The sequence below is a fragment of the Camelus dromedarius genome, chromosome 3 (genome assembly GCF_036321535.1).
Source record: "Camelus dromedarius isolate mCamDro1 chromosome 3, mCamDro1.pat, whole genome shotgun sequence".
NCBI classification, from domain to species: domain Eukaryota; kingdom Metazoa; phylum Chordata; class Mammalia; order Artiodactyla; family Camelidae; genus Camelus; species Camelus dromedarius.
The window spans coordinates 110,937,123-110,961,225 of NC_087438.1; the positions used below are offsets into that span (position 1 = coordinate 110,937,123).

The following is a 24,103-nucleotide window of genomic DNA, read 5'->3' on the forward strand; positions in this document are numbered from 1 at the left end:
TTCATTTTCTTGGCCTGTGTGGTCTTTGAAACAGCATCGACTCAAATTTCATGCCATAGAGAAAGTCCAGGAATCTTTGCTAAAGCTCTGGGCCCCTGTGCCAGGGGTCCTGCCTTCCAGGGGCATGACACAGCTGTCCCTTCTGAGAGTTTGTCACCTCTGTAGGGTGGTCTTCAAAGGACCTTAGATCTCTCAATTCTTCTAAGTCAGGGGCAAAATCTGCCTCCCCACTTGGCTTCCTTCCAAGGCACTCCTCTCTTTCCCCGTCACCTGGAGGACAGCCACTCTTCACTAAGTTTAGGTCTTTACAAAGCTCAGGAATAGCTGCTGGTTTAAGGGAGCTCTGCTTCTGATCCACTGGACACCTTCCATCGTGAAACTCAAATGTGTTTCACTAAGTTAAAGCCAATCCCAAAACTCTCTACTGAATGATTCCACTTAGAAGACTGTCTAGAAAAGGTAACACTGTAGGACCCAAGAACAATGGGAGCCAGGAGTTAGGGCTTGAGACAGAGAGACTGACTGCCCAAGGGGAGCCCCAGGGGATTTTCAGAGTGAGGAGATTGTGCTGTGTTTGCTTAAAGTGGTCGATACAGGACTCTCTTTGTCAAAACTCATACAACTGTATACCACAAGGAGTACATTTTACTTTGTGGAAACAGACAAACATCAAACAATGCAGAGGCCCTGGCTATCTGCTTGAAATGGAAGGGAAACAGAAGTATAGGGGTAGCAAACATAGATCAATATTTAAAACAATGGCCAAGCCACAGACAGAGCCAAAGAGGTGGGCTCCTCCTCATTACACTGTGTTAAAAAGTTGGGCTTCCTGTTGTAGGGAGCTCAGTAAAGGTCGTAAACCAGACAAGAAACCTGCCACAGCAGGGCTCTTGGAAGGTGCACTGAATGCAGTCAATTAGAGAGGTTATGAGAGAGCTGTTAGAAAGAAAAGCTGATCGGAGGCTGTCCCGCTGAGACCACGTAACCATTTCCTCTCCTGGACAAAAGTAAGTAAGGCGTAGCTGATGCTGGCCAGTCATACCTCTTCCCTCCAGAAGCTTCTTTCTTAGTCTGCAACTTTTCCTGCTTAAGTGAAACTAAATTCAGAACATGGAGGTTTGTTTGTAGCTACTTGTGTAGGAAAGCTCAAACACTCCCATGGCATGGCTCTTGACTTGCAGTAGCTTATGTGATAATGAAGGCAAAACACACTCAGTGAACCATCTCACAAGATAGACTGAGATGAGCGCTCATCCCCGTTACCAGTTGTGTGTTACACACACACAAAAGAAGGAGCAGTTAGTGACAACTGAGAGCAGACCCGGGAAGGCTTCATTATGGAGATGGTGTTGGAGCTGGGCCTTCAAGGATTAGATGCACTGAAAAGGAAACAAAGGTACTTTCTGGCTGAGAACCTCATGATAAAAGGCCCGGGAGTAGGGAAACACAACCCCGCTCCCCATTCAATGAAAAGCTACTTCAGTCTAGTAAGAAGGCACAGTAAGTGTGGTTTTCAACTTTTGGTCCTTTGGTTGAGAGCAAAAACGTTCTAGGTGAAGAATCTGAGCCCCTTAAAGGGTCAGTTTGCTTTTCTCTCCTTCGTCTTGGGTGGAACGGTATTGCACCTTAGGCAGGGAGTCATACCTCTTCCCAGGGCAGGGAGGAGTAACAGAATTCTCATAAGGTGGTTCAGACACATAACAGGAAGGGACTTGTCCCGTAAGAAGGAGTCCAGTGAACAGCTGCTGGTGGCTTAGCGCCCTGGGGCAACGTACCTGAAATCCTCTTGGTCTTCATCTCATGCTGGGAAGCTGGCTCTTACAGCTCCAGATACTATGTTGATATTCAGGTAGAAAGAAGGGAACCTTCCACATCTGTACCTTCCTATTAGGAGGGTAGAAGCTTCCCTAATGCCACCCCATTTAGATTTCGACCTATATTTCATTAGACGGAATCATGTCATATGGTCACCACTAGCTTCAAGGGAGTCTGGGAAACTGATGATTTAGCTGGGCATTTGGCTTCCAAGAAGAATACTGGTTATTTTGTTGGCAGGGGAGAAATGCGAGCTGATAAAATAACATGCTAGCCATACTAGGGATAAAGTCAGCGGATAAGGTAAAAGTCACTTCATCCGAAGTACTGTTTAAGTCACCTGTGAAGTGTGTCCATACAGAGGCTTGCTTTCATGATAATTCTGAAATTTAATCATTCAGGTGTGTTAATGCTTTGAGACGGTCAGCGCTTTAATTACGATTTCAGCTTGCTGGTTTCGCTTTTCAAGTCCTCATCCTCCTCATCTTCTGAACATGACTTTATAAGTTTCTCCAATTATTTTTTTAGGCAGTGTTTCTTCACGGTCCTCAATTAGTGTTTCAATTTCCTTCTCCATAGGACAGCATCACCCTCAACCCACCTGACCACAGGAACAAAATGTTCTCCTTCTTTTTCAATGACCGGGAAACCCTTAAAATCCTATTCGTGTTGTTTTCTTAGGTCTCACCTGCATCTGGTGACACTCTGAGTCTTGATTGCTCTCACGCTGTGAGAGGCACTTGAGAGCTGAGATCTGGACGGAGGAGGAGGCTGTGTATTCGGGGCCCCCACCTTACCCTTCCTCTCACGTAGAAGGGCAGGCTTTCCCTGACCTGGTCGCACAGTTGCATAAGCATGCCCTCCCTTTCTCCCCACACTCTTGGTCTGATTCTGGCCACCGGTCCCAGGACTAAGAGTGCAGTGCCACAGTCATCCCATTCATGGGACACACAGTGCATCATTTTTTGAGAGCCAAGGAGTCTCTCTAATGCCCAGCTCTGCTTTTCATGTCAGGAAGGCTTCTCAGCTTGCTGTTGCAGGTGCTCTCTTGTTCATAAACTGTCCTAATTTAAGAGATTGCCGTATTCTGATGTTCCACCATTGTTATCCAACACCGGTGAGTTGAAATTATTTGTTTTAGTGTGTGGTTTTATTTACTGTCAAAAATAATGTAGTCATAAGAAACTGAAATGAGGTTGCTTGCTGCTTGGATGGTTCCTTTTATTTTTTCCAATTTTGGCTTAATGATACACCAACCATGAGTTCTGGTCTGTTGGTTTCTAGAGTAGAGTTTGTTTAATTAAACTGCTTGTCTCTTCATATCTTGCCAGAATATTTTTATACATGAATCTGAAATTGCTCTGTGGTTGCACATTCCACACAGTTATTTAAAATGTGCACCTTGGTGGTATGGCTGGTTCAGTTAAATTGTTAGAACATTTAAAAGGAAATGCATCTTATTTTTCTCTGTCGTTAACATTCACATTATTTAATGGTATTTTTGGTTATTCCAGCCTTCTGTTGTTGTCATCAACATCATTAGTAAATGATAATGTCATTTATTGAGCACTTTGATGAACGAGGCACACATAGCACTACATGTATATAATGTGTGTGTGTGTGTGTGTGTGTGTGTATAAATTCTCTAATCCTCACAACAGCTTGATGAGAGAAGCACTATTATTATCCTTGTTCCACAAAGCTGGAAACTGAGTCTAGAAGAAGCTAAATAACTTGCCCAGTGGCGTATTCCTCTTCACAGTCTTCCTGTGCAACCCTGAACTTGTTACAGTCTACTTTCACTGTGTGTGTCGGTTAAAATCCCCAACCTAGATGAACCCGCATACCCCCCTGCTGCGTGCCGGCATCGAGGCAGCGGAGCACGTGCTTCTCGACCCAGCCTGGGTCACAGAGCAGTCTGCTGCCCCTGTGAAAGTTTGGTTACTAACCATTACTGGGTCTTCAGTCTAGTCTAATATTCACCATCCAGTACTCAGCTGTCTCGCTATACTTCTCTTGTCAAAAGGTGGTAGCTCTTGGTATCACCATGTCTTCACTTCCCACTTTCTCCTCTGCCCGCAGGAGTCCACCTCCAGCTCTTCATAGAATGGCTCCTATGATGTAAATGACCTCCATGTTGCTAAGTTCCATGGACATTTTAATTCCTCTTCTTACCTCTGAGTACCAATTAAGCACATAGGTAACTCTTCCCACTTTCTTGAAATGCTTTTTATTCTTGACTATGTTACCCCATTCCTGGTCTCTTTCTGCCTCTCTAGGCATTTCATTTCAGCTTCCTTTTGATGGCTTATTGTCCCATACCCAAACTTTCAGGGTCAGAATCCCTTAAAAGTCTGACCTTGGTTGTCTTTTTTACATCACTGTGGCCATTTATTGGATAATTTCACCTGTTCTCTTGGTTTCCATGATCATTTGCATCCAGTGGGTCTAAGTTTATATACCAGTGGTTAAGAACTCTACCCTGAGCTGTATACCTGTATATCCAGTCCCCTACATAATACATCTTAATCTGGAAACTCCACAGGTACCTGAAATTCAACAGAGCTGAAATTGAACTTGTGGTCCCCTACCAATACCTGGACATGTCTTACTCCCTCACCCCTCCTATCACTAAATTCTTTCAATTCTGCCTCATCAATAGCTCTCACATTCACCCTCCCCGACCCTTTTTTTTTTTTTTTTTTTTTTTTTTTTTTTACTCTGAGGTCTTTAGGCCATCATCATTTCTCACCTGGCCTATGAAAATAGTCATCTGATTTCCATGCATTTGCTCTTGACCGCCTATAATGCATTCTCTACAGTATACAGTCATACCTTGGAGATATTATGGGTTCAGTTCCAGACCATCACAATAAAGTGAATCTCCCAATGAAGTAAGTCACATGAATTTTTTTGTTTCCCATTGCATATAAAAATTATGTTTACACTGTACTAAAGTCTATTAAATATGCAAGAGCATTATGTTTTAAAAACAATGTACATACCTTAATTAAAAAATACTCAGTTGCTAAAAAAGGCTAGCCATTATCTGAGCCTTCAGTGAGTTGTAATCTTTTTGCTGGTTAAGAGTCTTGCCTCGATGTCAGTGGTGACTGCTGAAGGTTGGGGTGGCTATGGCAATTTCTTAAAATAAGACAACAATGAAGTTTGCCACATGGATGGGCTTTTCCTTTCATGAACGGTTTCTCTGTAGCATGCAGTGCTGTTTGATAGTTCCTTACCCACAGCAGACCTTTTTCAGAAATGGAGTCTGTCCTCTCATACCCTCCTGCTGCTTTGTCAACTAAGTTTGTGTAGTAGACTAAATCCTATGATGTCATTTCAACGATCTTAACAGCCTCTTCACCAGGAGAAGTTCCCATCTCAAGAAACCCCTTTCTTGGCTCATCCATAGGAAGCAACTCCTCGTCCATTAACATTGCGTCATGAGATGGGAGCCATTCAGTCACGTCTTCCAGCTCCACTTCTCATTCTAGTTCTCTTGCTGTTTCCACCACATCTGCAGCGACTTCCTCCACTGAAGTCTTGGACCCCCGACAATCATCCATGAGAGTTAGAATCAACCTCCACCAAATTCCTATTAATACAGATAATTTGATCTCTTCCCATGAATCATGAATGTTCTCAATGAAGTCTAGAATAGTGAACTTTTTCCAGAGGTTTTCGGTTTACTTTGCCCAGATCCATCAGGGGAATCACTATCTGTGGCAGCTATTGCCTTGTGAGATGTATTTCTTAAGTGATAAGACTTGAAAGTTGAAATTCCTCCCTGTTCCATCGGGGCAAAGAATGGACTTTGTATGAGCGGAAATGAAAACAACATAAATCTCACTGTACATCTCTGTCTGAGCTCTTGGGTGACCAGGTGCATTGTCAATGAGCAGGAATACTTTGAAAGGAATCTTTTTCTCTGAGCAGTAGGTCTTAACAGGGGACTTAAAATAATCAGTAAACCATGTTGTAAACAGATACACTGTCATCCGGCTTTGTTGTTCCATTTATAGAGCATAGGGAGAAAAGATTGAGCATAATTCTTAAGGACTCTGAAGTTTTCAGACTGAGAAATGATCACTGGCCTCAACTCCAGGTCACCAGCTGCATTAGCCCCTAAGAGAGTCAGCCTGTCCTTTAAGCTTTGAAGTCAGGCACTGACTTCTCCTCTCTAGCTGTGAAAGTCCTAGATGGCATCTTCCGATATAAGGCTGTTTCATCTGCACTGAAAATCTGTTGTGTGCTGTAGCCACCTTCATTAATGATCTCAGCTAGATCTTCTGGGTAACTTGCCACAGCTCTGACATCATCACCTGCTTCCTCACCTCATACTCTTTTGTTACAGAGACAGCTTCTTTTCTTAAACCTCATGAACCAGTCTGCTAGCTTCAAACTTTTCTTCTGCAGCTTCCTCACCTCTTTCAGTCTTCATAGACATGAAGGGCATTAGGGCCGTGCTCTGAATGAGGCTTTGGTTTAAGGGAACATGGTGGCTGGTTTGATCTTCCCTCTGGACCACTACAACTTTTTCAGTAAGGCTGTTTAGCTTCCTTATCATTCGTGTGTGCGCTAGAAGAACAGTTTTAATTTCCTTCAGGAAGTCTTCCTCTGCTTGCACAACCTGCCTATTCAGCACAAGAGGCCCAGCTTTCAGCCTGTCTCGGCTTTTGATGTGCCTTCCTTACTAAACTTAATCCTTTCTAGCTTTTGATTTAAAATGAGAGGTGTGCTGCTCTCCCTTTCCCTTGAAGACTTCGAGACTGTCGTAGGGTTATTAACTGACCTAATTTCAGTATTGCTGTGTCTCAGGAAATAGGGATGTCCAAGGAGAGAGAGAAAGACAGGGGAACGGCCGGTTGGTAGAGCAGTCAGAACTCACACAACATGTATTGATTACGTCTGCCATTTTATATCTGCATGGTTCATGGAGCCCCTAAACAATTATAATAGTGATATCAAAGATTGCTGAACACAGATCACCATAACAGATATAATAATAATGAAAAAGTTTGAAATATTGTGAGAAAGACCAAAGTGTGACACAGAGACACAAAGTGAGCATATGCTGTTGGACAGATGGCATCCGTAGACTTGCTTGACACAGGGTTGCACCAAACCTTCAATTTATAAAAAATATATATAGTATCTATGAAGCTCAATAAAACAAAACCCAGTAAAACGAGGTTTGCCTGGAGTCAGGTCCTGTAACTACTAGAATTATATTTGGTTGGAAATAACAGACACCCAACAAACATGGGCTCAAACAAATCAGGGAGTTATTTTTATTATGTAATAATAAATAATTCTGGATGTAGGTCATCCAGAGCCGACAGATCAACAGTATTACAAAGGGTCCAGATTCCTTCCATCTCACAATATCTTAGATAGAATAGCAAATACGAAACTTAAAAAAGTTCTTTTTGTGTATAGCACAGGGAACTATATTCAATATCTTTAATAACCTTTAATGAGAAAGAATACGGAAATGAATATATGTATGTATGTGAATGACTGGGACATTGTGCTGTACACCGGAAATTGACACGTTGTAACTGACTGTACTTCAATTAAAAAAAAAAAAAAGTTCTCTTAAATTTTAACATGGCCCCCCTATTCCAGCATGAACTTGTCACTCACGACCTCACCAGTCTCATCTTACAACGGCCTTGCTCTTCCTGCTCCAGCTCCACGGATCTCCTTACTATTCCTTAAAAGCAGCATGCCACCTGTTGTCTCGGGGCCTTCACACATGTCCTCCTTCCTGATGTGCTCTGTCCACACCCCTCCATCTAGACTGTCTCTTTGCCTAATTCCTCTCCCTTCTTCATTTACCCAGGAAGCCTTTGAAGATCCTCCCATGACATGGCAGGCCCTCTACTCGGTGCTCCATCAGCTCCCTGTCCTGCCTCATAGCATTTATAACAATGTTCCTCCGTCTTTTTTCCAGTATCACCCTTCTCAGGAATCATTTCAGTCTTTTTTTTTTTTTTCCTGATTACTCCCCTCCAATGAAATTGTAATATCACAGATACTGTACATCTATTTATGTTCTGTATGCATTTCTGTGCTTTATACATGAGTGGATTAGGATTCATTTTGTCCTCCGAGACCAGTTTTTGTACCTTTGGGGGGTACATTACCCTCATTGAGAACGCATGCTTTATAATAATATTTATTAAAAAAATCAGTTTAAATTTGTTCCCTAAGATCTTTCTGTCTGGCTATAGTAAAACTCCACAAGGGCAGAGAGCAGAGCTTTACCCTAAATACTGCCTGAGCACTATGCCATGCACCTAGTAGGTAATTGTTAAATATTTATTGACAACAAATACTACAGCACTGGAATGCTATAGATTTTACATATTTTGATCCCATAAAGAGGAAGTCTGAATCTGTTTTCCCCACCACTCATTTATGGAGTAGGCCCTCCATAAATATTTGTTGAATGAACTAGTTGTCTGCAATTTTAGGTTAGGAGAATCTGTCCTAATTCCTAAATATATATATTTCGCACAAATCCTAGAAAGGACTTGTAATGACTGCATATATTTTGTGTTAAAAGTTTATTAAATGTCACCAGCAATCAGGGAGACACAGTGGGATTAAGTTACTTCAAGTGACATTTCCCACCCAAAGATTCTGTCTCACATCTGTTTGTTGCTCATGTCTGGGATGGCTTTCAGAAATTAACAGCCCCCTTCAAAGTGCTTCATCCTGAAATTTTTCAAACTCTGCAAGCTCACTGATGACTCAGTTCCTTTTAAATGGTGGATTAAACATAATCCAACCCATTCCTTGAAAAGAATTCCTTCCTGCATAATGCTGTGAAGAGAAAGCCAGAAGTTCATGTTTGGAACAAAACACAAAAGCACTGTTTCTGTGGAAAGTTCTGAGGAATTTCCTGTGATCAGTTCTCCCATAAATCAGTCTCTTATTCCTACCATGGATAATGTGCTGTAGAGGAGATAGGTTTTCAAGAAAATGGGTCTCAGACACGAAAGAATGTTTAAATATTAAAGTGTAACCGTGTTCACTAGCCTGGACTTACAGAGGCAAAAACCATTATCTCATGTATTTTAGAAGATTTTAAACAATAGGAGACATATGAGCGAGTATTTAGCTAAAACTTTGGAGTAACCAGAAAATTATCTTTCACAGAAGACAGTGTTCATTATTCAAGGAATTATGACATTATGCATAGTTTTTTTGTTTTTTAATGCTGGTAAGCAGTACGAGAGACTTAAATTTTCTTTGTTATGTTGTCTGTACCGTCCTAGGAAACATAGTTGGACTCAGAGCCGCTTCTTTTATTAAGCAAAGGTAATTTCAATTGCAATTAAAATATCAAATACCAAATAAGCTAGATTTTATTGGAATCCCTACCCCTACTTTGTATAACAAATGGGGAAATAAGACCCACAGGCAAAGTGCCGAAGGTCACCTATGAGCTAATACAAAACCAGCACTGAAAAATCAGGTCTTTGGTTTCCCAGTTCTCTGGTATTTCAGGAAATCAAATCATTCCTTCTCTCATTTTCTTATCACCATTTTAAAATGAGATTGACATCATTTCTCTATTTTATAATCTAATATTGGAGTGAAAATATATCCTTATCTTATCAAGTAAAATATGGCTGTTATTAAGGACTGTCATTCAGGATAGGTCTACCCAAGCCACAGGAACTGGAAAACTTCGAAGGCTTTGACTTCAAACAGTGGTCATCATGTATTTTAACTCTGCACGTGGAAACTGGTTGAACGTTTTAGTTCCGCGGTTTAAACCCAAAGATGATTTTTAGTCTGTGTTCGTTCCTACAAAAGCATTCATCACAATTATGCCAATATCAGTATTTTTTTTTTCCTGGCTCACGGTGGGTTTATCAGGTGGGTCCTGATTTTGGCATAATTATATATCAAGAGAGACTTTACCAGGCAAACTCCATTATGTTAGGTTAATTCCTTCATCAGTTTTCTAAACAGTACACTGAAACCATTTCTGTCTTTTTAAGAAGCTTTTCTTGAAATTTTCTGTAAGATCAGTTCTTTTCCATGTGCAATAAAGATTTCATTCATCATAAATTTTTTGATCTCCAATTTTACTGATTATAACTTCTATCATAGTAGTTTTTTTCTTTTGTGGCTAATATTTCTCTCTAGTCCAATTTTCCTGTATCAGAATTTGCAGATCTAAATTTTTCTTCCAGTATTTAGTTCATGGCTGTTTTTAACAGGTTTTTAGACCCTTTAATATTTATTTTTGTTTAAAATTTAATTTCCCATTGACTGTACTTCAATTAAAAAAAAAATTGAATTTCCCCAAATCAAGGTTTTTGGGTTTTCTTAATTAGCCTCGTCTACAATAAATTTTACTCCCTACCACTTTCTCTCTTATGAGGTTTATTTTCTGAAGATTATTTCCACCAATTAATTGCAGTTTGAATTGGACAAATGCCTGTTTGCTTAAATTTGCTTCTTCCTTAAACACTAAGAACATCTTTAGCATTTTCCTTTGATATTCCAGGCTTGCTACATTTTCCTGGTAGGGAACAGAGGGGGCTGTAGACAGTCTTCTGTTTAGATTTTTGCCTTTTGAAATTTTAAATTTGGGGAGAAAACAGTTTAGCTTTGATATCGCTCATCCCATCCCTCATTTTACAGTGAAGGAGAGGGTTATCTGACTTGGCCAACATCACAGAGATGGATTTCAGGTCTCTTGACATCCAGGAGATTCTATGGGAAAAGCTTGGATAAAATGAGTTTTGAACTTGAGTGTAGTTTCCAGAGAGGAGAAGCTAGCTTTTTTGATACTATGGCAACAAACTGCATTTGCAGTTTTTGGTTTTGTTTTGTTTTGTTTTGTTTTTGGAGGAATTTACCCCCTATCTGAACAAGTGGGGAAAATAGAGCCAGGGAGCTGATTTTTGTGATGATTCAAAACACTTTAGAAAGATCCTGTCACATGCTTTATAAGTTCCTGATTGATTGTTTGGAATTAAGTTATTGGGCAGAGAACCAGCTAATGGAAACACATTGATGAAACCATTTTTGAGGGACATTAAATGGAACTTAAAATAAAGCTGAAATGGCTTTATGGATTTTTCACTCAAACTGTTTGTGAACATTTATTGCCACTAAATTATATTGTGTGCAAAAGAAGGAATCAGTAGGTATGACTTTAATAGAAACCTTTTAGAAATAATAAAATTGAGAATAATTTATTCTCTAAGAGGATAGAGGAGGGGTTGGGGGAGTTCATCCCGATGGACGAGGGTCCACTCTGCAGCTTTTTAGAAAAGTGAAAAATGGAGTGAAAATCAGTGCTCTGATAGGACTTGGAAAGATATGGTCATTTTGAAATGTGTTAAGGTCCCATTTCATTGTACATGGGAAGTTTTTGTTTTTAGAAGAGGAGTGATCAGGATTTAGCTGGTATTTCTTTAGGGTGTAAACCTGGGTATTTGTTATCTCATAAAAAGATGAGTAAGTAGAGAGTGACTTAATCTGCCAAATTAAGAGTCTAGAGTGGGGCCGAGGGCATCTCCTCCAGAGCTGAAATGCTGGGGTTCAAATCCTGGCGCCCTCTCTTCACTTGTGTCCATAGGTAAATTTCTTGACTTCTCTGAATCTTACATTCCACATCCATAATAACATATATTAATAGTCCCTGCCTGGCAGGGTTTTTCTGATGATCAAATGAAGACAGTTTTCAATAGTTCCTACTTCATAGCAAGTGTTTTAAAATTGTTATTTTTTTTTTAAGAGTCACAGAGGACCCTGATAAAAGGAGGAAAGAAGAGGGTTCATGAACATGTTAGTACTAGTGGTATGACTTTATTAACTGTAGCTGAGAAGTCCCACAATCTGCTATCAGTAAAATGGAGACCTAGGAAGGACAATGGAGTAATTCAGTCTGAGTCCACATGCCTTCAAATCAGGGGAGTCAATGGTGTCGATTGCAGGCCAGGTCTGAAGGCCTAAGAACCAGGACCACTGACAGCAGAAGATCACTGTCCCAGCACATAGGGTCAGGCAGGAAGGGCTGGATACGTAGGTCCTCCGTCCTCCACTTTGCTGACCTATTCAGGCCCTTAAGGGATAGGATGATGGCCACCTACATTGGGGAAGGCAAACCAGTTCGCTCATCTGGAAACACGCTCACAGACACACCCAGAAATCATGTTTAGCCAAATACCTGGGCATCCTTTGATCTAGTCAAGCTGACCCCTAAAATTAACCATCACAGTTAGAAAGAATCAGGTGACAATCACAAGAGCAAAACAAATAATATATACATAATGAAACAGTGAATTTTCTTGTGAAATTTACAGCAAAACTTTGTATTTAATGGGACCATGAGTACATTTTGATATTTGAAATGATGTGCTTTAGGGTCTTGGAAAGTAAAAGTGTCTATGGTCAGAGAAAGATCTTAAATGTCCCCGCACGAAATGTCTCTATGACAACTGCAACTGTCAATTTTATGGGGCTGTTGCAGGGAATAAATGAAATAAATATATATGATGGTATCTAGCAATGTGGTAGTCGCCCAAAAATGTTAGCTGAGAATAAAAAATAATATATTAACCACCAGGGTATTTTTTTAATGACCATATATAACGTTCAACCAAAGCAGCATTTTCTGATTTTACTTGCAATAGTCTCTCATTCATATCAAAAGGATTAAGTATTTCTATAGTTGCTACAAAAGCTAAGAAACCAGTTAATTTTCCCAGACTCCTCAGTAAACCAGGATAAATCTGGACTTGGAATAACAGTGCTTAATGGAGGATTTCTAGACTTTATAACAATGCAAGAGGATTCTAGAAATTCATACATGAATGCAAGATGTTATTCCACCCTTAGAGCATCAAGGAACCACACATATTAAAGAAAAATTAATAAATACAACCTTTACTTCAAAGTATAGGATGCTGCCTAGCTAAGTTTAATTGAAAAACAAATCCAGTGCAATTGTCTGTGATAAACTGAGGCTTAAATGATTTGAAGACATTTGGGGAGCAGACAAATCAGATAATCAGCCTTTATGGCTGGAAAGGTTAAGCTGGTACTGATAAGTTGTAGAGATAAATGCTTATAGCCAGGTCAGGAGCTAAATGTCAAGATTGGATTGGGGATCAATGTTAATACTCAAATGGTAAAATCGCTGGGCTTCAGATGATCTCTCGGAGCGTTCTGTTTTGTCTAACTTTTCAGGATAATAGTGTGGCACGTGATTGACTGGAAAACCTTTGCTTAATTGTCATTAAGCAAATACCTGGCGTTCTCACAGTAGTCTCCACCATCTAGCACGCCGCTTAGATGTTGTGTGTGTGGCATGATTTGTGCCCTGCATTGTAATAACGGAGCATCAGCTGCTGGTTTTGAAAATATTTCCGGTTGGATGACGATTAACAGTGTATGAGAGACAAGAGTCAGACCAGGCCATTTCTAGGCATTTTTTTGTTTGTTTTTTGAAGCCAACACGCAGCTTGCCTCATGACCTCACTCTGATCTCAGCAAGAACGCTTTCAAAAGAAGTTCCTTGTTCTTTTGAAGGCTGTTTGCATGGTTGATTGAGTGCTCCCCTTTCACAGAGCCCTGCCCTCGAGCCAGTGGCAGAATGTGTGTGGTTTGGGTTGTGTGCAGGATTCACTGCATTTAGTGCCATTCAATGTGCTGACTGTGCCCCGAGGTGACACGGCCAACTCTCCAACCTGTGTTTGCTTTTTCTTTTGTTTACAGGAGCAGAGGGCACAGTGTTCCCTAAATCCATAGAGACACCTAATGTCAGGGCAGACCCCTTCAAGGAACTAAGGTAAATTTCTGACTATGGTTTGCATTGTTGAAGTGGCTGTTTCCTTTCTCTGTGCTGCTGGTTGATGATCTGTTTTGAATATCTATAATGTAACAGCGTCATGAATATGTAAATTGAGAGAGGTTAGAAGGGTGTGAAGATAACTTGCAACCAAGAGAAAACTTTCTTAAGGACTTTAAGGTCTTAAAATGGAGTTTGAAGGAGGAGGTCGCCAGCCTTGTAATTGTGAGATTTAGGATTCATTCATTTGCAGTGTTTACTTCCCGTTGTATTTTGTGGCGCCCAAGAACCTGTCCAGTTGAGAGAACTAGTCAGTGATTGGTGCTGATGAGCCCAAAGAAAAGTGGTGTTTAAAAGAAGTCGAACTTCTGTGAAAAGCTCTCCGTTGTCTGGAATGATATGGTACTAAAACAACCTTCTGTGATTATTCCACGTGCTGGTGTTAGTCAGTTACCCATAAGTGTGCTGCTTTTAGCGGAAAAGGACTCTGCGATGCTGTGTACTTACCACCAGCAAATGCGGAAAACAAAAAGGAACAGTAGGCGTGCAGACAGACATAGCCTAAAAAGCATTCCTGTCACCAAAGAACCACCTGTGGCCCCCTAGAATGGTATGATACAAATATAACTTCATTTTTTTAATAGCTTCATTTACTGTGTACGTATAGCTGGGAAGAATTCAGTGAATATTGGCTTTCTTTATTTCTCGCAGTTCTTTTAATTCAAACCAATCATAAACCATCATAAATAGTCCCAAATAACTCTTTCATTAAGACACCAACTGTAAGCAAATGCATCTGTATTCCACTCGTCATCTATTCTCTTTCACAGCGCAGTCCCAAGAACTCTGTTTTACTAAAACAGCAGCCTACATGTTGGAGCTTGTGTTTTCCCTAAGCAGAAACACACCCTCAGTAAGTGGAGAATCTCTCACCTCATTACAAAGTCATAGCATTCTTGCAAAGCCTCTAAGCCTTTATGAATGTAGGGAAATAGATCGGGCCAAAAGCAGTGGGTAATTGGCAGGGAGTGAGAACCTTCTCTTAGCAAAATCCCATATACAGTGGGCTGTATTTTTTAGATGACACACCACACTGCTACATTTTACATTTTACTAGAATAACGGTTTTCACCACGGCTTCCAGATGCCAGAAGTTACCTCGCTCTCAGAAACCTAGATCCTCTGTTTCATATTACGTGTCAAAGCTGAAATCTTTTAAGCGCATCCTCCCAGGAAAAGCTGAGGGGGCTGATTCCCTGAGAAGACGCTGAATCCTTGTGCCTGGGGTGTCAGAGCTCTCCCACCAAGATAACGGGCCCTCTAGTTCCCTTTCTTTTGTCAGTCCTTCTTAGGAGCAGATTGTTTTTTGTTTTTTTTTTTTAACAGAACTAGTCAAAAATTTGTGGTGATCAGCTCAAAGATAAGTGCTGTCTAAAAGAAGCTGAACTCTAAATATAGTCCAGAATTTTTTCCTATGAAACAAGTTCTCTGTTACCTGGAGGACTTGGGAAATAGAAGAGTAAAGGATTTAGGCTAAATCTGCTTTAAGCAGAAAAATAAACCTTCTGTAGGTAAAAAACAAGCACAGCTCGTAACGGACTCTCCAAGCATCAGCCCACTGTAGGGACCCGTGTCCTGAAGAACATAGGACAGAGTCCTTGCTCATAGAATGATCTAGATGCACTTAAACTGTCCTCTGTACGCAGCCTATGGAAACAGGGAAACTTTCTCCAGGAAATTAAACCTCCGGAATTTACAAGTAAGTCTTCTAAGTCTAGTGCCATGAAATAAAGACTTGAGGAAGTTGTCCCATTTCCATCACTTATCCTAAAATGACAGGCATATTCCAAGGAGGCTAGAAATAAAATGTTCTTAGAGGAAGCGTATGAAGATTTTTAGTGTGTCATTCTAAAACTGGTCTTTTGTTTGCTCCGGTTCAAGTTGTGTTGATGCTTCATAGCCTGAATTGAGTCAGGAGCCTTTTAGAAGGTAATCGTTTAATCCCTTCACCCTTCTGCAATTTTTTTTCCTTAAAATTACACTTTGTGGCAGAATTTCTGACCAATCAAAAGGATCATCAAATTTGGTTGATAGGTTAGCCCAGACCAGCGTGTCTGTGGATGTTTCACATTTGTCATTTAGTGGGTGCCGCGTTTTACCCTGGGCTGTTGCTTGGTGTTGAGTAAATAGGTAATGAACTTGGTGACTAAGTCTTGTGGCCTCTGGCTTTATGGTTGGATCCGTTTTACGGATCGAGCACGTTCATGCTGGTGTGTCTTCCGAGCTTAGGAAAGTAGAGAAATCTGAGGGAGCTCCATGGACTTGTACCGAGGGCTGAGTGAACTGTTCAGGTGAAGCACAAACAGGGCACCCTTTGGTGGCAGTGCCATCGCGGGAAAGGGCGCTGAGCGGGGACTCAGGCACCTGCTGTGTGGCCTTGAGCTCATCCTTGCACTCTGCTGTCTGTAAGAAGTCAGGTCACTTGAGGTTCTGAGCTGTGAATCCCTGTATATTATTTTTATTTTTTTTTAATTTTTAAATAATTTTAAAGGAAGAGTTGCAAAATTCATGCGAAGTATTCCCATGGACCCTTCACCTGGTGTCCTCTAGTGTTAACATCTTACATAACTGTGACAAATTTATCACAACTGCGAAATTAGCATCATAGTCCTATAATTTCTTATTTTACGCAAGATTTGTTTAAAAGGGTGCCGCCACCTGCATGTCTTCTAGGTTAAAAAGTATATAAAATGGAGTTTAACAGAAAAGGTATTTGTTGAGAGATGAATTCATGGATCTTTAAAACTCCCACTGCAATTCAGCTGGAATGTTTTTGACGAGAGTTTTTTGGTTTTTTTAAATAACATTGTGTACCCAGACTTTCTTGGTCTTACTTGTTAACGGGAAACAAATGGAGTTAAAGACCACAGCTTATTTATATTTAGACTGACTTCTAAAATAAACAGGCAAAACTTAAATATCCATCCCTGTCCTGCACTGACCCAGGTAAGCAAACTTGAGAAAAACAGCACGTATTTTAGAGACCTGCTCTGTTGGGATCTTTGGTTTCCTTAAACCCCTGTCTTGGCTTGGCTGCTGGAGGTTTTGTTTGTTCTCTTCTTGTTTTTTATTTCCTTGTTTGTTAAGGTCAAGCCGATTTTAGGCCTCTGACATTTCTTCCTGGAAGACCTCAACTCTCAGCTAAGGAACGGTAGCTTCCCCTCTGCTCGAGTTTTGGCTCACTGATTTTCTTTTCAGAGTTACTATAGTTACTTTATTTGCAGTGTTTGCTTAAGAGGCTTGTAAATAATCCAGAGTTGAGCTGAAAATCACAAAAGAGGGTTGTTTCTCTCCAGACAAATACGGAGTGTTAGCAAGGTCTGCGCGCAACACTCTCAACTCAGGCATGTTTGTAGACCCTGCCCCTGCAGGGCAGTTCTGAAATAATGATGTGACTCTAGACTCAAGACTGTACTTGAAAACATACTGGATATTACAGCTATCCCTTGAAATAAGAAAAGCTAACTTTGAATGGAAACTGGGTTTGAATAAATTCATGACCTTAAGATGTGAATATTTTAAATGTTCACTTGTTCACTAGTTTTTTGTTTTGATTTGTTTTTTTCCTGGAGTCTATATATAGACAAATGGAAAAATCCCTGATCTCAGGCTGTGCATTATCTGAGACTGGAAATAGGTCATTCAGTATTACATATGTATTTTCTATAAGAACAGAGGCTACCTTTGAATGTCTACCTTGCTCTAAGGATTCTTTTCAACTGTGGAGTCTCCTTGTAGGATTCTGATCTTACCAGAATAGGAAATGTTAAACTATTAAATCTTATTTCCCAGACATAAGCCATGACAAATGTGGAAAAAAAAAATAAAAAGGAAGGGGAGAATGTTTTATAGACCAATGTCCACAGAGAGCCAACTCTGTTCCCCTAAATATCACCAAAAGCTTGGAAGGAGCCACGGAAGAGCAAGGGCCCAAAAGGTCTACATGAAAGAACTCTTCATCAGTTGATGCACGCGTGTGCTTCTTCCATACGTACAATGTTAACAAGAATGGTGACCTGATTTTCCATTTCATTACATATCAGGAACTGTTTGCCAAGTATTGTCTGACACTTGTGAAGAGTCCAGGCATGTGCTAAATACTTGCAATGTGGAGATACATGAGTGCTCAACTGATTTATAGTTAAGGAGCATGAGACAGAAAGGAACCCCAAAATAGAAGGTCATGAGATAGAATAGACGTAGGAACCAAGTCAGAGGAAACAGAGGATGGCAGAATCTACCTAAGAGAGTTAAAGAAGGCTGCCCAAAGGAAGTGGCATTTTAGTGGCAAGAAGGAAAAAGATAAAATTCAAAGTAGGCCTTGAAATTTAAAAATGCATGTTCACTATGGCCTTTTAATGCAGAGGCAAATAGCCCACCATATTTCTGTAGCTCCCAAGAATGTTACCATGTTATTTATTAATATGAGAGTTTGTGATTTCCTTATGACAACTGGGTTCTTTAATAAATTGCGTTGAAGGCAGTTTCAAATATGGTCCCAAAAGATTAAAGATGGTTACGAGTTTCAAAAAGTGATACATAACATAATTCAGAACTGAAAGATTCACTGATACCAAAACCATTCTGTAGCCACAAATAAATAAGGCATTTCTTTGTTACTGTTTATTTTTCCCCATAACACTACCAGAGTTTTAATGATAGCTGAAACATTCTAAGATGGATCTATTACTCTTAATAATGCACCCGGACACTTGGAAGATTTTTTTTTTTTAAGAGGTGGGTGGTTACTAGATCTGACTCCTTAGGAAATGTGTGAATTCAAAGTTCGTGTTTATCATAGGGAAGCAAGGATTACACAAGGCTCCTACAAGTTGCCAAAAACAAATTTTTCTTTAAGTTTATTTTAGTGTCTAGAGCCAACTCAATATTTATTGATTCTCAGCGGTTTATAAATTCATGGGATCAGAACAGTCTGTCAGAGTTTCAGGGTTCAGTTAATTAGAGGCTTGGTAATCTTCCTCCCTTTTGACCTCTTCAAACTTCACAATACCGAAAGCAGTGAATCGACAGTCCGATTTAAAAAAAAAAAATTTACACACACACAGATGTAACGAGAGAGAAAGGTAGACAGAGAGACCCAGAGGAAGAGCAGGTGGGAGTGGGAGAGGGAGGGAGCCAAGAGAAGCTGTATGTTGAGCTCTGCAGCTGTGGGTACCTGGTAGGTGTGGCCATTGCATTGTGGGAGAAATGTGTAAATCCTCTCCCTTTTGAACATTTTGCAGACATGTTCTGTAATTTTCTTGATTTCCTTTTCCCTCCCTTCCACCCCCCAACTCCATATACTTAGACTCACTTTTTTTTTTTTTTTTCAGTTTTGTTTTGCATGTATGAGATATAGGATGATTGGATGATACAGCATGAATAGTGATGCGGTTCAAAGAAGAACTGAAAAAAAAATAAGAGTGGGCCAAATAATAGCGCAGTTACTCACTCAAGGGCCTTACACAGTAGCATAGTGGGGAAGCAGTGTCCATGCTGGTCACAAGGGGCTCTGAAGGTGTCCTGTGTTGGATTTGACCTTGGACTCGGCACCTGTCTGCTCTGTGACCTTGGGCAAGTCTCTTAAGCTCTCCCAGCCCAGGGCCTGGAACAGAGGAGCAGCTCAGTGAAGGTGAATTCAGCACATGTTCGTTCTTGGGAGGAGGGGCACGCAGCTCTCTTTCCTGGGGCTCAAGAACTCAGACAGGAGTTCCCAGGGTTTTGTATTTCTTCAACCCCGAAAAAGTTTCCGCCAAATCATGGTGACCAGCAGTTGTTTCTCATTTAAGGACAAAAACAAAAGACAAATGGGTAACTCCATCTACTATTAACTGCATTTCTGTAGAAGAAAGGATGTAAGGACACGTAGTCACAGAGTAGAAGGCAGCCTCGTGTAACTACATAACTTGTCATTGTTTTGCTTCCATTTTCTAATTTGCCAAAAATGCTAGTGGACACATCACAACTCTTGTCTTCCCGCATCCCACAGTGCCTGCCGAGAAAAAAATGAAGATCTGAAAGCCACAGGCTAGGGCTTCATAAGGTCCACTTGACTTTAAGATTGTCCTCTTTGAAATCCCAAAACAAATACACACTGCTCATCTCCCAAGCCCACTCAGTACTGTGTATGCCCCTCTTCTCTCTCTCCCTTCTATATTCCAACGTGCTGTCATTCTTCCTTTTTCTCTATTAATATCAGTACAATAGTTTGAATTAATCTGCATATTTCCTTTTTCTCCCTTACCCCCAGCCTTTCTCCAAGTGTCCTTGTCACCATGGTTTTCTTACTGTATAAAAGGAGAACCAATTTTCATATTTGAGGCATTTCCATCTTTCCCTTTGCCTGTTTATCAAAAGCTCTTACATTACACGTGTGACAGAGGTTGTATCTTAAAGTTATTAAATCTGTGTGTCTGCATTCCTTTCCTCTGTATATTCTTTTATATATATGTATATATTTTTTAATTGAAATATAGTCAGTTTACAATGTTGTGACAGTATCTGGTGTACAGCATGACACTTCAGTCATATAGGACCATACATGTGTTCATTTTCATATTCTCTTTCACCATAAGTTACTACAAGATATTGAATATAGTTCCCTGTGCTATACAGTACAAACTTGTTGTTTATCTGTTTTTTATGTATTAGTTAGTGTCTGCAAATCTCGAACTCCCAACTGACCCCTTATTCTGATTCTGACATTAGAGGCCAGGGAAGCTTAGAGGGCAGAGAACATCAGAGGGGAAGCTGAGGCTGGCACACAGGGGAAGTCCCATTCAGACGGGAAGAGAAAGTGGAAGGCTTGTCTCTTCCGGTCTCTGGTGAGTTGTGGGAAGACGAGGACAGGATGTAGGGCGAGCCGCTGGTGAAATATGTGTCCTGATGACCTTTCATCTTTGACTCATGGGGAGAAGAAAACCATTACATAGGTTGTACATAGGAAAGTCTAAAGCAAAAAGGCCATTGTGCATTTTCATTTGGGATTCTAGGAGGAAGCCAGCTTTAAGGGCGGTCTCACAACCGCCTGGATAGAGGGGAAAAGAGGACCTGATTCAGTACTCTTGAATGTCCTTCAATTCCTGGGAGGAGGACGGTGGGGGAAGGGCAGGTTGGTGAAAGTGTCCGTGTGCTGTTGTGTTAAGGAGTGCAGACGGATAACTGATGGCGAAGGCTGGCCAGTCCTGGGGAGCTTCTCTGCAGTAGGGCTGAGGGCTACCAAGGAGGCATTCCAGTTTGGGGGTGCAGTGGGAGACATGCCCAGACCTCAGGATCTGCCAACACCATTCAGGCCTGACTCAGTGGGTACCGGGGAAGCACAGAGAGCATTCACCCTTGAGGACTTGGGCATGGGCTGCTAGCCTGATGCAGATCAGAACGACATCTCTGGGAATCAGAACTTCGTCTGTTCCTGTCACCACAAGGTCACAAAAGTCCTCTTCCCTCACAGCCATAATGACATCCTGAAGACAGAGAGGAAAAGTGAGACTAGTTATTTATCCTCATGAGAAAGCTGAAACTTTTCAATTACAGAGAGGATGCCAGAATAGATTAATGTCCTCCTTCCCCAATAATCCATAAGGATAAGTTTGAGCAAAAAATTAAGTCAGGTAAGAGCAATGAAGAAATACCATTTGCTTTCCTGGATGAATGTGGTTTGTACACTGGCCAGCCTGCAATACTGGGTATCATGCTAGTCACAAAGTATCTTCCATGACTTTGCCAAGCTTCAAAGGCCGTGAGTCTTCCCTGCTGTCTTGTAGTGACTGCTGGGTGTGATGTGAGCAAAAGGACAGAACGCTTTCAGGATCCATCATCAGGTACCTGTGATTAGTGACGCTGATTCCTCTGCAAGTCTTGAGCGAGCACCGACTGGAATTGTGGTCCAGATCGGATGTTCTCAACCTACTCCCCCAGAGCAGTCTCGGAGTTTTACTTTTTTAAACCAATAAGATACTGGGGGAAATGCCTTAATAACCAGAACGTTTCACTCTCAAAATCATTTCTCAACTATCTACTAAAGCTAGAACCATCAGCCATGTGCAGTGACCGGATGTATGTCCCTTAAGGGCCAGCCCGTTTTTGTCTGTATTTGACAGAGGCAGCATGACATACTGTTATTATTGTCTAAGACAAGTGGCTTTTATTTTAAAATGAAAATCGCATCCTTTAATTTTTAAACGTTGCAGTTTAAAATGTGAAAAAAAAATTCAAAAAATAAAACCATAACTGGGAAGGATATATAAAATTTCACTTTTATCCATGTTGTCAGGGCAGTCATGACATCATATGCTAACCTCTCAGCCTTTGAGCGGAGTGGGCATGTGTATGTATCTGTCCAGATTCCTGCGTGGGGCTACCTTCTGCCTCAAAATAGAGCTTCGTGACTTTATTACAGTTTTTATTTTGATTAAAATGTCAGCAGCTGCCACTTATTATGGAAAGTGTGTGGCGTAGATTGTTCCATTATTCTTGAAAAACACACAATTGCTTTTGATCTCTCCTTTTTCCCCCCAGTAGGATTGCCCTGCTGCTTGGATAGACAGAAAATCTTGTTTAATTACACCCTTCATGATCCTGGCTTGAAGCCAGCCTTGTTTTATTCCAATTATAACCTTTTCAAAACAAAGAGTAATGGGAGTTTAGAGAAACAAGCTGACAACAATTTTTACCTGAAGTTGAGAACTAGAGGTAATTTTTTTAAAAAAGGAACAGCCAGTGGATGTCATGTGTTTTCTTAATCCAGAACGTGGGGATTAATCTGTATAATTTATAGTCGGTCCTCCAGAACTGTGGGTTCAACTAACCACAGAGTAGGTAGTACTATAGTGTTTACTACTGAAAAATATCCATTTGGAAGTGGACTCGTACACATAAAACTCATATTGTTCAAGGACCGACTGTAATATAAGTGGAAGTAAGACCATTGGGGCTTAGAAAGAACTAGATAAATTTGCCTTACTTCCTGGCCATGGATTATATGCCATGTTGTGCTAACCAGCACGCCTTTGTTTTCTGTCCTTCAGTGGCTCCCACTGATTTGAAGATGAACAAAAACATTTACACACAACCTTAAAGGGGCTGATCTGGCCCTGTGTGATGCCCTGGACCTCTCGTCTCCCATTACCCTTCTGCCTCCTTCCAGCCTTTTCTTAGTTTTGTTTCTCCCTCTGCAAAGACTTCATTGCCACAGGCAATAAGAACAGGGTAGTGAAAAACAGTGTGTCTGGCTTCCCATGAGGACATGAAAAGCCTCCAACCACAGAGCCACTAATCTTAGACACCAGGCAGACGCCACTGGGATGGGACTTGTCTGTACCAACAAGGCAACAAAAGTTAAGACAGTAAAGGCCCTTTATTGTTACTGAACTTGGCTTCAGATTCTTACCACACAAAAGCCAATAATTTGAGGGGCACGTGTCAGTAGAAAGGAAAGTGCTTTAATCAGAAAAACCAGCAATCTGAGGAAATGGTGGACTCATGTCTAGAGACTACCTCCAAAGATTCTGCTCAGCTATGACAGATTTCAGAGGGTAAAAATGTGGGCAAGAATGTGAGTGAATCATTGAGGCTGGAGGTTGGGTTCTGCATCCTTCTCCATTGCGTTAGGCTGGCTGACTCTCTCTTCAGATGTTGTCTTGCCCCATGATCTGCCTGCAGGATTGCTAAGGGTGCTGTTGAGGGGTGAGAGCTAATCATTCCTTAACGATTTAATTCTCCATCCTTCTTTTTATCTAGGAAAAGAATCAACGGGTTAGACAAGGCATGATATACATTCAGGAGAGCATAAGTCAGGAGTTAGTTTCAATTGGTTAGTGATCACATTCCTATGCTTAGGTACATTCGGGTTACAGGGGGGCAGAAGTGGGCGGACATGAAAGGAGCCAAAGAGCTGCTTTCGTTACGGACTGAGACCCCTTATGACAAACCTCCTGAGAGCTGGCACAGTCGGACCAAGAGGCTGCCGCTTCTTGGAGCCACAGACCTGCTTCCCAGAACGTGCATCCTCTGGCTGGCGGAGACCAGAGAGAATATTCTCACTGGTGACAAAGCCAGGCTCTTAGACAGTGAACAAGACGCATACCTGTGGTTCTCCTCCTTGTGATGAATGACACAAAAGACAGGGAAAAGAGAAAAAAAATGACTGCCGCTGGGAGGAAGAGGACCGTTAGAAAATAAAAGTTCTCCTAACAAATCTTGACCAAAGTTGCTAGACCTGAGGAACTTACTCACGCGAATATTTTCTCCTGCTGATCTAAACGTGAAAAGGAGGGGACAAAAAATGTTTACCTTCCTCTCTGGACCTCAGAGTATTACAGAGAGAAACCCGGGAGAGCTGATCTTGGTAAAAATCCTTAGGCTTCTCCCATTTATCCCAGTTTCCCGGGATCTCATCCACCA

General features: G+C 41.0%; 1 protein-coding gene across 7 annotated transcripts in view; it reads left to right on the top strand.

Moving 5' to 3' along the window:
* SGCD (sarcoglycan delta) overlaps window positions 1-24,103 on the top strand; it is an 840,821-nt gene that overhangs the window by 744,705 nt on the left and 72,013 nt on the right. For all 7 annotated transcript variants that reach the window (XM_064484486.1, XM_064484485.1, XM_010987254.3 and 4 more), the window contains one exon: window positions 13,570-13,642. In XM_064484486.1, coding sequence (XP_064340556.1) covers window positions 13,570-13,642 — 73 coding nt within the window. The remainder of the gene's footprint in view (window positions 1-13,569; window positions 13,643-24,103) is intronic.